Source organism: Trachypithecus francoisi, unplaced genomic scaffold (genome assembly GCF_009764315.1).
Source record: "Trachypithecus francoisi isolate TF-2019V2 unplaced genomic scaffold, Tfra_2.0 Lachesis_group5, whole genome shotgun sequence".
In the NCBI taxonomy this organism is placed as follows: domain Eukaryota; kingdom Metazoa; phylum Chordata; class Mammalia; order Primates; family Cercopithecidae; genus Trachypithecus; species Trachypithecus francoisi.
This window is the reverse complement of record NW_022681470.1, coordinates 87,866,513-87,881,483: the sequence shown is the minus strand read 5'-3', so window position 1 is coordinate 87,881,483 and position 14,971 is coordinate 87,866,513. Positions and strand designations below refer to the sequence as shown.

At 42.7% G+C, this 14,971-nt stretch overlaps 1 protein-coding gene across 4 annotated transcripts in view; it reads left to right on the top strand.

The window, feature by feature from the left end:
* The window catches only part of SDHC (succinate dehydrogenase complex subunit C), a 50,617-nt gene that overhangs the window by 31,696 nt on the left and 3,950 nt on the right, over positions 1-14,971 (top strand). For 2 of the 4 annotated variants that reach the window (XM_033195688.1, XM_033195690.1), the window contains one exon: positions 12,173-12,336. The exons of the other annotated variants lie outside the window; for them this stretch is intronic. In XM_033195688.1, coding sequence (XP_033051579.1) covers positions 12,173-12,336 — 164 coding nt within the window. The remainder of the gene's footprint in view (positions 1-12,172; positions 12,337-14,971) is intronic. 4 annotated transcript variants of the gene reach the window in all.

The window sequence follows — 14,971 nt, the reverse complement described above, 5'->3', positions numbered from 1 at the left end:
TGACTGTGTTCACTTTAGCACTTAGATTAAAATTCAAATATCCACCATGGCCTTTGCCCTGCCAGCTCTGGCTCTTCCCTAACGCATTCCTGCCATTCCTCCCTTTGCTTACTATGCTCCAGCCACACTGGTGTTTGAACTCATTGGAACAGGCAAAATTATTTCCCAACTGAGAGCCATTGCATGTTTTGTTTCTTTAGTCTGAAATGCCCACCCTGACCTCTTGCTGCACTGTGCTTGGTTAGTTCTTTCTTATCCTTTACATCTTAGCAAAATGTTAACTCAACGAGCACTTTGCTTACCACCATGTTTAAAGTAGAAGCTTCCTTATTTCTGTTTTACAGTACTCTATTTCTTCATAGTTCTTATTGTGCTGTGTTGTTTCTTACAAAGTTTTATTACACAAGTTGTAATTATTTTATTTTTTATTTTTTACTTCATTTTATTTTATTTTATTTTTTATGTTATTTATTTTATTTTATTTTTTAAATTAAATTAAATTAAATTTTTTTATTTTTTTAAATTTATTTTATTTATTTTTAAAATTTTTTAAATTTTAAAAATTTTTTTATTTTTTTATTATTTTTATTTTTTTTATTTTATGTTATTTTATGTTATGTTATGTTATGTTATGAGACGGAGTCTCGCTCTGCCGCCCAGGCTGGAGTGCAGTGGCATGATCTTGGCTCACTGCAAGCTCCGCCTCCCGGGTTCACGCCATTCTCCTGCCTTAGCCTCCCCAGCAGCTGGGACTACAGGCGCCTGCCACCACGCCTGGCTAATTTTTTGTGTTTTTAGTAGAGACGGGGTTTCACCGTGTTAGCCGGGATGGTCTCAATCTCCTGACCTTGTGATCTGCCCACCTCGGCCTCCCAAAGTGCTGGGATTACAGGTGTGAGCCACTGCGCCTGGCAGTTGTAATTATTTTATTTGCTAACTTTTTATAAATCTGTGTTTTTTTGCCTTTTTTTTTTTTTTTTTTTGAGACAGAGCCTTGCCCTGTTGCCTAGGCTGGAGTCCAGTGGCGTGATCTCGGCTCACTGCAACCTCTGCCTCCAAGATTCAAGCAATTCTTCTGCCTCAGCCTCCCAGGTAGCTGGGATTACAGGCACCCATCACCATGCACAGCTAATGTTTTTATTTTTAGTAGAGACAGGGTCTCACTATTTGGCCAGGCTGATCTCGAACTCCTGACCTCAAGCAATCTGCCCACCTGGGCCTCCCAAAGTGCTGGGATTACAGGCGTGAGCCACCCCACCCAGCCAAATCTGTGTCTTTTTTTAGACTGTAAAGTCTTAAAAGAGTGGGTACTCTATCTTATTTACCATTCATACCCTCTAGCACTCAATAGGTGCTTAGAAAATCTTTATTTACTAAATGAACATACCCATGTAAATCACTTTGCTCATAGTGGTCACTTGGAAGTGTTCATTTTTCCTACCTTCTAATTAACCTCCTATTAAGCATTAGAGATTAGATAGGGATAATACATAGTCTCTGCTCTCAAAGATAGAGGAATCTAAGGAGTAAGACAAATATTTATAATTCTCTGTGATAGCTTTTTTTTTTTTTTGAGACAGAGTTTTGCTCTTGTTGCCCAGACTGGAGTGCTATAGTGCGATCTCAGCTCACCGCAACTCTGCCTCCCAGGTTCAAGTGATTCTCCTGCCTCAGCCTCCCGAGTAGCTGGGATTACAGTCACGCACCACCATGCCCGGTTAATTTTGTATTTTTTAGTAGAGACAGGATTTCTCCATGATGGTCAGGCTGGTCTCGAACTCCCGAACTCAGGTGTTCTGTCCACCTTGGCCTCCCAAAGTGCTGGGATTACAGGCGTGAGCCACCTTGCCCGGCCATGATAACTTTTTAATAAGATATATGAGACCCCAGAGGAGAAACCAACAAGTACAGTCGTCCCATATTATCTGTTGGAGATTGGTTCCAGGATTCCTCTTCAGATACCAAAATCTACAGATACTCAAGTCCCTTATATAAAAGGATGTGGTATTTGGATATATCCTATGTACATTATACACTTAAAATCATCTCTAGATTACTTATAATACCTAATACAATGTAAATGCTATGTAAATAGTTATATTGTTTATGGAATAATGACAAGGAAAAAAAAGTCTGTACATGTTCAGTACAGATAAAACCATTCATTTCCCCAACCCAGTATTTTCAATCCACAGTTAGTTGTATATCCACAGATGCAGAATCCATGGTTGCAGAACTCAGGACACGGAGTTGACTGTGATCTAAGGGAGTTAGAACGCTTGAAAGAAGCTTGAACAGGAGAGTTTGTGAAGAGGAGGTAGAGGAGGGCATTCCAACAGAAAAATTCTTTTATGGAAAGGTATAGGGATTGGAAATCACCCGGATCATTGGATAATTATGATGAGGTCTGTTTCTTTTTTTTTTTTTTTTTTGAGACGGAGTCTCGCTCTGTCGCCCAGGCTGGAGTGCAGTGGCCGGATCTCAGCTCACTGCAAGCTCCGCCTCCCGGGTTTACGCCATTCTCCTGCCTCAGCCTCCCAAGTAGCAGGGACTACAGGCGCCCGCCACCTCGCCTGGCTAGTTTTTGTATTTTTAGTAGAGATGGGGTTTCACCGTGTTAGCCAGGATGGTCTCGATCTCCTGACCTCGTGATCCGCCCGTCTCGGCCTCCCAAAGTGCTGGGATTACAGGCTTGAGCCACCGCGCCCGGCCCCCCCTTTTTTTTTTGAGATGGAGATGGAGTCTCGCTCTGTCGCCCAGGCTGGAGTGCAGTGGTGCAATCTCGGCTCACTGCAACCTCTGCCTCCCGGGTTCAAGCAGTTCTCTTCCTCAGCCTCCCAAGTAGCTGGGATTACAGGCACCTACCACCATTCCAAGCCACCACACCCAGCTGAGGTCTGTTTCTTAAGAATGGTGTTTATGGGGTCGAGTGCGATGGCTCACACCTGTAATCCCAGCACTTTGGGAGGCCAAGACAAGTGGATCAAAAGGTCAAGAGATTGAGACCATCCTGGCCAACATGGTGAAACCCCATCTCTACTAAAAATACAAAAATTAGCCGGGCGTGGTGGTGTGCGACTGTAGTCCCAGCTACTCGGGAGGCTGAGGCAGAGAATCACTTGAACCCAGGAGGCGGAGGTTGCGGTGAGGCAAGATCACGCCACTGCACTCCAGCTTGATGACAGAGTGGGACTCAAAAAAAAAAAAATTATGTTTATGGGAGAAGTGATGGAAGATAAGGCTAGAAAGTGGGCCAGATGGTGAAGGACTCTGATTGCCATGCTGTAGACGATGATAAGTCATTAAAAGTTCATGTTCTCTTTAGTTCCAGTAACAGGACAAGCTGGCCTGGATAAATACAAAATAAATTATTTATTTTAACTATAGAGATTTTATGGCTAATATATAAATTTAAAAAAACACGTTAACACTAGTTTGACTTTAAAATAGAATTTATTGAAATGGAACTTTAAAATTTTTGTTTGTTTTTTTGAGATGGAGTCTTGCGCTGTCGCCCAGGCTGGAGTGCAATAGCGCCATTGTGGCCCGCTGTGCCTCTGTCTCCTCCCAGGTTCAAGCAATTCTCCTGCTTCAAACCTCCCGAGCAGCTGGGACTACAGGTGTGTGCCACCATGCCTGGCTAATTTTTGTATTTTTAATAGAGACAGGGTTTCACCATGTTGGCCAGGCTGGTCTTGAACTCCTGACCTCAAGTGATCCACCTGCCTCTGCCTCCCAAAGTACTGGGATTCCAGGCATGAGCTACTCTACCTGGCCTACAATGTTTTAAAAGGCTGAAAGAGGAGACTAATAGCACTCTTCCATTGCTTAGGTTTCATAAGGATTAAAGTACTTAGGGCTGGGTGCGGTGGCTCACGGCTGTAATCCCAGCATTTTGGGAGGCCAAGGCGGGTGGATCACCTGAGATCAGGAGTTTGAGACCAGCCTGGCCAACATGGTGAAACCCTATCTCTATTAAAAATACAAAAAAAAAAAAAAAAAAAAAAAACCAGTTGTGGTGGCACATGGCTATAATCCCAGTTACTTGGGAGGCTAAGCCAGGAGAATTGATTGAACCTGGAAGGCAGAGGTTGCAGTGAGCTAGGATTGCACCAGTGCACTCCAGCCTGGGTGACAAAGCGAGACTGTCTCAAAAATAAATAAGTAAAAAAAAAAAAAAATACTCAGGATTTTTCCTAGTGACAGAAAAAGTCTAGTTGAAATTAGGTACATGCTTTGAGAATGGCAGATAGCTGAAGCTGCAATAATGAATGAGTCTAGGAAAGCATAAATAACAGATAAAACATATAACATAAAGCATGAGATTAGGAAGAGAGAATAAAGATGCTAAACAACAGATATTTTAAGCTTTGAACCAATATATACAGATATTCATATATCTGTATATGAATTGTATAATTAGCTTGAATGGATATAAGAATGGTCTTGAATGTTTTGGGTAGTCTTTAAAAACAGAGTCAGGCCAGGTGCCGTGGCTCACGCTTATAAACACCGCACTTTGGAGGCCAAGGCAGGTGGATTGCTTAAGGCCAGGAGTTTGAGTACAACCTGGCTAACATGGCTAAATCCCATCTCTACTAAAAATACAAAAAATTAGCTGGGTGTAGGTGGCACATTCCTGTAATCTGGGCTACTTGGGAGAGTGAAGCATGAGAATCGCTTAAACCCAGGAGGCAGAGGTTGCAGTGAGCCGAGATCATGCCACTGCACTCTAGCGTGGGTGACAAAGCAAGACTTTATCTCAAAAATAAAAATAAAAAATAAAGTAAAAACAGGGTCAGATGTAAGAATCAGAACTTTCATGAGAGATTGCCTGAATTTGTAGGCAAACCTGCTGCTCAGGCAGGTAGCCTATTCTCTAGAAAAGCCAAAAGATTTAGATTCATAAAGTAACTGATGGGCTTTGAAAATGACTGTGTTTTTCCTCTGGGCCTGTCATGAGATGGGATATTAGTTATTGATTCTTACATATCATCTGTTATATTTTAGAAATCCTGGTTATTCAGACTGAGTATAGAAAAAGTGAAAAATTGGCCAGGCGCGGTGGCTCAAGCCTGTAATCCCAGTACTTTGGGAGGCCAAGACGGGCAGATCAGTAGGTCAGGAGATCGAGACCATCCTGGCTAACCCGGTGAAACCCCATCTCTACTAAAAAAATACAAAAAATTAGCCGGGTGAGGTGGCAGGTGCCTGTAGTCCCAGCTACTCGGGAGGCTGAGGCAGGAGAATGGCCTAAACTCGGGAGGCGGAGCTTGCAGTGAGCTGAGATCCGACCACTGCACTCCAGCCTGGGCGACGGAGTGAGACTCCGTCTCTGAAAAAGTGAAAAATTGCAGACTTTGGAATGAGGCTGATCTGAATTCAGTTCTAACTCTGTCACTAACTGTGAGACTTTACCTTGAAAAAGTTATTTGTCACTACACCTGCCACCAAGCCTCAGTTGTTTTGTCCACAAATTTGGATAATACCTTTTTTTTCTCTTTAGTTTAAAAAATTTTTTTGAGACCAAGTTTCGCTCTTGTCTCCCAGGCTGGAGTGCAGTGGCATAATCTCGGCTCACTGCAACCTCCGCCTCCCTGGTTCAAGTGATTCTCCTGCCTCAGCTTCCCCAGTAGCTAGGCTTACAGGCACACATCACCATGCCCAGCTAATTTTGTGTTTTTAGTAGAGACAGGGTTTCACCATGTTGGCCAGGCTGGTCTCAAACTCTGTACTGCAGGTGATCCACCTGCCTCGGCCTCCCAAAGTGCTAGGTTTACAGGGGTGTGCCATGTGCCCGGCCTAGTTTTTAAACAATTTTTTAAAAATAGAGATGAAGTTTCACAGTGTTGCCCAGGCTGGTCTCAACTCCTGAGCTCAAGTGATCCGCTTACCTTGGCCTCCCAAAGTGCTGGGATTACAGGCATGAGCCACCATGCCCAGCCTTGATAATACCTTTTTGCCGTGTATGGGGCAACAGTTAGAATTTAGAGAGCTTGAAACTAGTATAAATTCTTTCACAGTGGATATGATTTGCTCTCCATTTGAGAAAAAGAAAAGTTTATACATGCCACTGAGTAATGTAGTGTAGCTGAAAACATCAATGAAAGTTCCAGACTCATAAAAACATATGCATTAAATATGTACAATTTTTTCATGTTTCAATTATACCAAATAAAGGTATTTTTTTAAAAAAACAAGATAACCCAAATGTGTTAGAGACATAAGATCAGAATGTGATTGAAATTAAGTAAGGCAATAATTCAGTTGGTAGTATTATATTCTTTCTCAGAATACAAACTGGCAGCCTGTGGGCCATGCTTGGTCAACAGATATACTTTGTTTCTTTGTACTGTGATGAAAAGAAATGGAATTTGAGTGCGTTTAGGTGGAACATACATACTTCCCCTGTCCAGCCGTTTTCTATGAGCACCACTAGTCTATATGGCCTTAATTGCCTTATACTCTGCTTGATTCACACATCTGTTCGGCTCCTGTAGGCATCTGGGTTTGACCTGCCTCTTGGGACGGACAAAGAATGAGATGAGTGGTGGTGATAGTAAGAGGGAAATGGGTAATCAGAAACAAAAAAGGAAACAAGAGAAGGCCAAGGAACCAAATATTCAGTGTTTATTCTCTAGAGTCAAAGGAGAGAGACATTGAACCTGGAAGGCACAAATTATCTAGTCAGTGGAGAAGTGTGTGTGGTGCACGTGTGATTCTGGTTTATCCAGCCTCAGCTTGGCCTAAATGACATTTCTGTCAAAATTATTTCTTCCATTTGCTGTAATCTGCTAGTTTTTAATTTGGCTTTCTAGGTCTTGGATTTTGGTTATTAGAAGAGGTTTTGCCATCTATCTTCTATACTTTAGTCTCTTGTAATTTTGACAAGCCTGAAGGTAGGCCTTGGGCTGTAGAAAATGCAACAAGAGTTCTTGTCATCTTTGAGATCTCTTGAGAGATCTTCTAGTTACTTTTCAGTCTGCTACATTATCATTTCTTTTTCTACTGAAAATAATGCCTGTCGGGCTGGGCGTGGTGGCTCAAGCCTGTAATCCCAGCACTTTGGGAGGCCGAGACGGGCGGATCACGAGGTCAGGAGATCGAGACCATCCTGGCTAACATGGTGAAACCCCGTCTCTACTAAAAATACAAAAAAAAAAAAAAACTAGCCGGGCGAGGTGGCGGGCGCCTGTAGTCCCAGCTACTCCGGAGGCTGAGGCAGGAGAATGGCGTAAACCCAGGAGGCGGAGCTTGCAGTGAGCTGAGATCCGGCCACTGCACTCCAGCCTGGGCGACAGAGCGAGACTCTGTCTCAACAAAAAAACAAAAAAAAAAAATAAAATAAAATAATGCCTGTTAAGGATTATAAAAATTAAATACTGTATATGAAATTCCCAATACAGGCTTGGTGGTGATTATTATTTACATTAATAATCAGAATAGTTAATCTTATACCTCTCAGAAAATGTGTGATTATTTGTAGTTTAAAAAGTCCTTCTCAGCCCTTCCTATTTCATAACTGCTGACTGCTACATCTCGTCCTTGCATTACCAAGTTGGGATGACCTGGCAAAACTCCCACCAGAAGAGAAAATGCTTCTCAGAAATGCTTTACTTTACCTCACTGCATGAATACTCTTGACCTTGAGAGAGAATCTGTGGGGAAGCAGATGGGTAGAATACATCATGATGAGATTAGTGTAACAACACTGTAAATAAAAGAACAGTTACATGCTGTCACACTGAGTTTTAATCATCAGTTGAACAGCTTCATGAAGGCTCTTTTAGATGTTTTCTTTTCATTTGCTGTGACATCTGCAGGGGCTTGCTAGGAAGAAGTGTCTGAAAGAGCTTATGATGACTTCTGGAAGTAACAATAGGACTTGCTGACAGTCTGCACAGTTACATATATAGGACTTAACTGGGGTGGGGCCAGCAGGAACTGGTCTTGGCAGTCAAGAAAAAGCATCATTTAATTTTTCTTAGTGATTAGATGGGGCAGCTTCAGTGGCTTTATTTTCCCAATTGAAATTGTTTAGCTGTTAGAGGACTCTCCTGAGGCACTCAGGTTCTAGGCGTGGGGTCAGTTTCCTGATTCCCAGTGTACCGAACATCAGAGGAGAATTCAGAAAATCTCATATTTAATTCTCATATGTTTTTCATTTGTAATGGTTAAAGCTTTGGCTAAAGTAGCTTTCAATTGAATTAACTGATTAATATTCCTGTTTGAAGAGGTGGAGCCTTTTTTGAAAAATTAGTGAGGCAGTCAGCCAACATGATCTCTCCTAATTATATCTGGGTTGGAATCTGGTAATAATTCCAGATCTCCTTGACCTCCCAGAGATTTGTATAAAAAATTTTTTTTTCCTGATTACAAGAACATATTGCCAAGAAGGAAAATATTATAGAAATGTGTACTTAGAAAAGTTACCCATAATCCCACCAGTCAGAAATAACCATTATTCTGTGTATATCCAGACACTGTATCATTTTATGTTTTTTGTTTAAGGACTCAACCCATCAGAAAAACACCACCTAATTCAAATACTACTATTGCTGTAGCCATTATTTACTGAACATTTACGTAATTATTTAACCCTCATAATAATCTGAGAAACAGGAGAATCTTCATTTAAGAACTTAAGAAACTGAAGTGGCCGAGGCGGGTGGGAGGCCAAGGTGAGTGGATCACCTGAGGTCAGGAGTTTGAGACCAGCCTGGCTAATGTAGTGAAACCTTGTCTCTACTAAAAATACAAAAACATTAGCTGGGCGTGGTGGCACACGCCTGTAGTCCCAGCTACTCCGGAGGCTAAGGCAGTAGAATTGCTTGAACCTGAGAGGTGGAGGTTGCTGTGAGCTGAGTTTGTGCCACTGCACTCCAGTCTGGGCGACAGAGCGAGACTCCATCTCAAAGAAAAAAAAAAGAAAAGAAAAGAAAAGAAAAAAATTGGTGTGGGGGTATGTAGTAGTAGAATGATTTTGGAAACATTTGACTTATTTAGAGGCAGTCTTCTCTTTTTGAATTGATTAAACTAATTGACATAATTCTGTATTATTCATAGGAAGACAAAAGCTGAAGACACTGTTATTCACATCCTAGTGTTTCCATGAGTTTTAACTCTCGTAGGTCGTTTGAGAGTAGGTGGTGTTATCCTAGGATAACACCATATCAGGGTCTGGTCTTCTGTTGGTTAATATTGGTATGTGGCCATCCCTAGGACTCAGCTATGAGCCTGCTGTCCCATTTGGTGCCTAGATCAGGGATGAGTTTGCCCAGATATCTAAGGCATATGTTTGGCTATTGAAGTTTCAGAGCTTTGTGTTGGCACTGAAATTCAAAAGATAGTTAGAACCACCATACCCAGCCAATCATAATTACTTACTAATGGGATATATATGCTGTTGGATATTATACAACTCCTCCAACCTTAGAAATCAGATTGGACACTACTAACCTCATTTCTTGTTCCACACTGATTTTCACACAGTGCTTCATTTTTGTTGAAAACCCAGCTTTGCAAAGATGTGATCATTGTAAGAAATCTAACATCTAATGTTGAAACCGAACTACCTTGAGCTCGTAGTGGTTCACATGATGACCAACAGATGTTAAGTATCACTGTGGTTCATTTGAATATGTAAAGTATCCTGTAGGACCTGTGAGTTTGCTGTGGTACCCCAGGGCAGCTTGGTGTAGTTTGGAAACCACAGTTCTAGCAATGATCCCAAACTGTCAGATCAGGGTCTCTGGGAGTTGCGGTGTGGTTACTCTTTTTTGCTTCCCCAAAATAGGAAACAACTGGCCTCTTATTTTTTTCTTTTTCTTTTTTTTTTTTAATTTTATTCCCATTTTACAGATGACGTCTTATTTCTGTGTGTGTGTGTGTGTGTGTGTGTGTGTGTGTTTGTGTTTTGTTTTTTGAGATGGAGCCTCACTCTATTGCCCAGGCTGGAGTGCAGTGGTGCGATCTCAGCTCACTGCAACCTCCACCTCCTGGGTTCAAGGGTTTCTCCTGCCTCAGCCTCCCGAGTAGCTGGGACTACAGGCATGTGCCACCACAACTGGCTAATTTTTGTATTTTTAGTAGAGATGGGGTTTCACCGTGTTGCCCAGGCTGCTTGAACTCCTCACCTCAAATAATCTGCCCACCTCAGCCTCCCAAAGTGTTGGGATTACAGGCATGAGCTACTGCACCAGCCAAGATAACATCTTAATTCTAATTTGAGTTTCATATTTGTTATACTTGATTTGTTAGTCATTGGTGGTTGATAGTCACTGAGCTCCAACAAATAATGTAGCCCTGTCAGACATTAAAGTATTCATACTTTTTCTTTCACATAGGGAAATAATCTTCCAAATATATACACATAGTATTTATATTATATCATTATGGTTTTGATTTGCATTTGTCTAATGGCTAATGATGTTAAACATCTGTTCATGCACTGATTGGCCATTGATTTATCTTCCTTGGAAAGATGTCTATTCAGATCCATTTGTCATTTTATTAATTGAGTTGTAAGAGTTCTTTATGTATTCTGTATAAAAGTCCTCCGTGATTTGCAGATATTTTCTTCCATTCCTTTGGGTTGTCCTTTTACTTTCTTGATGGTATTATTTGTAGCACAGAAGTTAGTAATTTTGATGAAATCCAATTCATCTGTTTTTTCTTTTGTCATTTATGATTTTGGTGTTATCTGTGAAACCACTGCCTAATCCAAGATCATGAAGATTTGTTTCTGTGCTTTCTACTGAGAGTTTTATAGTTTTAGCTCTAGCATTTAGGTCTCTAATTCATTTTAATTTAAATTTTTGTGTAATAGAGATTTGAATGATTTTAAATTTTTTCTCTCTTCAGAGGTAGCAACACTAGAAAATAAAGATAAAAAATGGGCCAGGCGCAGTGGCTCATGCTGCTAATCCCAGCACTTTGGGAGGCCAAGGTGAGCAAATCACTTGAGGCCAGGAGTTCGAACCAGCCTAGACAACATGGCAAAACCCTGTCTCTACTAAAAATACAAAAATTAGCGAGGTGTGGTGGCATGCATCTCTAAGGCCAGCTACTTGGGAGGCTGAGGCACAAGAATCGCTTGAACCCAGGAGGCAGAGGTTGCAGTGAGCCGAGATCACACCACTGTACTCTAGCCTGGGCAACAGAGCGAGACTCTGTCTCAAAAAAAAAAAAAGAGAACTTAATTTTTTTTTCTCACTCTTCTCTGAACTGAGTACACTGTTTTTACCTTTTCTTACTTAGATGATGAACTAGATGATATAGCAAGGCATGACTTCTGAACTGGCAGGTGAAGTGTTTTTTTTTTTTTTTTTTGAGACGGAGTCTCACTCTGCCGCCCAGGCTGGAGTGCTGTGGCCGGATCTAGCTCACTGCAAGCTCCGCCTCCCGGGTTCACGCCATTCTCCTGCCTGAGCCTCCCGAGTAGCTGGGACTACAGGCGCCCGCCACCTCGCCCGGCTAATTTTTTGTATTTTTTAGTAGAGACGGGGTTTCACCGTGTTAGCCAGGATGGTCTCGATCTCCTGACCTCGTGATCCGCCCGTCTCGGCCTCCCAAAGTGCTGGGATTACAGGCTTGAGCCACTGCGCCCGGCCACAGGTGAAGTTTTTAATGAGAGGGATGTTGAAAGGAGGAATAATGTACTAAAACATATAGCACATTTAGTTTATGATCAGATCCCAAGTAGTCTGTCTCCCACTATAAACTTGAACATGAGTTTAAATCTTCTCCTTTTCAAGGCCAGGCGCAGTGGCTCATACCTGTAATCTCAGCACTTTGGGAGGCAAAGGTGGGCAGATCACTTGAGGTCAGGAGTTCGAGACCAGCCTGGCCAACTTGGTGAAACCCCGTATATAAAAATACAAAAATTAGCTGGGTGTTTTGGTGGGCGCCTGTCATCCCTGCTACTCAGGAGGCCGAAGCAGGAGAATCGCTTGAACTTGGGAGGTGGAGGTTGCAGTGAGCCAAAATTGCATCACTGCACTCCAGCCTGGGTGACAGAATGAGACTCTGTCTCAAGAAAAAAACAAAACAAAAATCTTCTCCATTTCAAAATGGTTTAGAATTGTATGAGGTGCCAGGGGTCTCAGTTTTATGTGTCATATTAGTTGTAACTTGTGAGCAGCCGTGACGAGCTACTTGGTTTTCTCCTCAGGGGTCTCTCTTTTTGGCATGTCGGCCCTGTTACTCCCTGGGAACTTTGAGTCTTATTTGGAACTTGTGAAGTCCCTGTGTCTGGGGCCAGCACTGATCCACACAGCTAAGTTTGCACTCGTCTTCCCTCTCATGTATCATACCTGGAATGGGATCCGACACTTGGTAAGTTAATTGGGGATTTGCACATTTTCTCTGTGAAGGGAGTGGGGAGCTGGGAGGATTCTCTCCTTCATTACTGGGTTTAGTGCTGTTCTTTTTTGTTGTTGTTGTTGTTCCCAAGATTGGAGTCTTGCTCTGTTGCCCAGGCTGGAAATGCAGTGGTGCGATCTCAGTTCACTACAACTTCTGCCTCCTGGGTTCAAGAGATTCCCGTGCCTCAGCCTCTTAAGTAGTTGGCGTTATAGACATGTGCCACCACTCCTGGTTAATTTTTGTATATTTAGTAGAGATGGGGTTTCACCATGTTGGCCAGGCTGGTTTCGAACTCCGGGCCTTAGGTGATCCTCCTGCCTCAGCCTCAGGTGATCCACCTGCCTCAGCTTCCTGAAGTGCTAGGATTACAGGCGTGAGCCACCACGCCCAACTAGTGCTGTTCTTAAGGTTAATTGTGACTCAAAGCCCTCTTGGGGAAAGCCAAACAAGTTCCCCTGTGTATTTTCTGGCAGTCCTGCTGGTGGTGTAGCTGAGCAATGGTATAGGCCTCACAGATACTTGCAGGGTCTCATTGTGAACTCTTCCTTATGTTATGTTATGTTATTTTTTGAGACAAAGTCTTGCTCTGTCTCTCAGGCTGGAGTGCAGTTGGTGCGATCTCGGGTCACTGTAAACTCCACATCTTGGGTTCAAGAGATTCTCCTGCCTCGACCTCCCGAGCAGCTGGGACTACAGGCACGTGCCACCACCCCTGGCTAATTTTTTGTATTTTTAGTAGAGACGGAGTTCCCCATGTTAGCCAGGCTGGTCTCAAACTTCTGACCTTGTGATCCACCCCTCTCAGCTTCCCAAAGTGCTGGGATTATAGACGTGAGCCACTGTGTCCTGCTGAAGTCTTCATTTTTGAGAGGTATATTATTAAAAGAGATCCCTGAAGGCATAGAATGCATGTTTATGAGATAAATATTAATTGGTACCTATTTATGTGTCAGGTACTGTTGTAGACACTGGGGATTCAGTTATGAGCTAGATAAACATTGTTGCTGCTTTCATTCTTATGTTCCTGTTGACCCAGAGTAATGCTTCTGATGGGACACAAATAGATTTACCTTTTCTTATCTACACATTATATTGCATTTTTGTTTTGAGCTGTTGGACAGAATGGGGCCAACTTTAATAGAAACTGGGTGCCAAGAATCCCAGGTTTTAATATTGAGTTTAGGTATCTTCTTTTTTTTTTTTTGAGACAAAGTCTTGCTCCGTTGCCCAGGCTGCAGTGCAATGGTGCAATCTCAGTAGAGACCTTATTTTGCCGTGTTGGCCAGCCTTATAGGTGCCCGCCACCACACCCAGCTAATTTTTTTTTTTTTTGTATTTTTAGTAGAGATGGGGTTTCACCATGTTGGCCAGCCTGGTCTTGAACTCTTGGCTTCCCAAAGTGCTGGGATTACAGGCACGAGCCACCGCACACGGCAGGAATCATTTAATAGAGTGAAAACTGTCCATGTTGCCTCCTGTGTGACCTCATGGTCTGCTCAAAACTGGTTTCTACAATTAGCCAGCTATGGTGGTGTGCGCTTGTGGTCCCAGCTACCCGTAAGGCTGAGGTAGGAGGATTGATTGAGCCCGGGAGGCGGAGGTTGCAGTGAGCTGAGATTGTGCCACTGCACTTCAGCCTGGGTGACAGAGTGACCCCATCTAAAAAAAAAAAACATAGGCGGGCGTGGTGGTTCATGCCTGTAATCCCAGCACTTTTGAGAGGCCGAGGTGGGCGGATCATCTGAGGTCGGGAGCTAGAGACCAGCCTGACCAACATGGAGAAACCCCGTCTCTACCAAAAAAACAAAATTAGCTGGGCATGGTGGTGCATGCCTGTAATCCCAGCTACTCGGGAGGCTGAGGCAGGGGAATCGCTTGAACCTGGGAGGCAGAGGTTGCAGTGAGCCGAGATCACGCCATTGCACTCCATCCAGACTGGGCAGCAAGAGCAAAATTCTGTCTCAAAAAATAAAATAAAATAAAATAAAATACAAAAATTAGCCAGAGGTGGTAGTGTGTGCCTGTAATCCCAGCTACTTGGGAGGCTGAGGCAGGAGAATCTAGGCAGCAGAGGTTTCTGTGAGCCAAGATCATGCCATGCACTCCAGCCTGGGTGACCAAAGTAAAACTCCGTCTCAAAACAAAAAAAAAAGAGGGATTTTATATTTTGTAGTCTCCCTAGTTTTGCTTCCAAAAAGACAATTAAAATTCAGTTCTTTCTGTATTTTCATTACTTCTGAACCTGAACCAACTGTCAGATGGATGCTTTTGCCTTAATTTGACTTTTTATTACTTTCAAATCATAGCCTTAGAGACAAGCACTTTCTGGATTTCAGTCTGGTCCAATAGCAAGTTTAATGCAATAAAAAAGATGAGAGACTAAATGACTTATTAAATTAAGTGTCTGTATCAACTGTTCCCTGGGGCAGTGTTCAGTTTGATTTAAAATGACTTTTCACTTCCCTGAGGGGGAGGCGGTAGAGAGGGAGGACATTTCCATTAATGACTTCCTATTCCACAGAACAAAGCTCTGTAAAGAAAATCAGCTGATCAGCTTCCTCTGTTCATATTTTGGCTCAGGCAGAGACTTGCCCTATATTTGTCT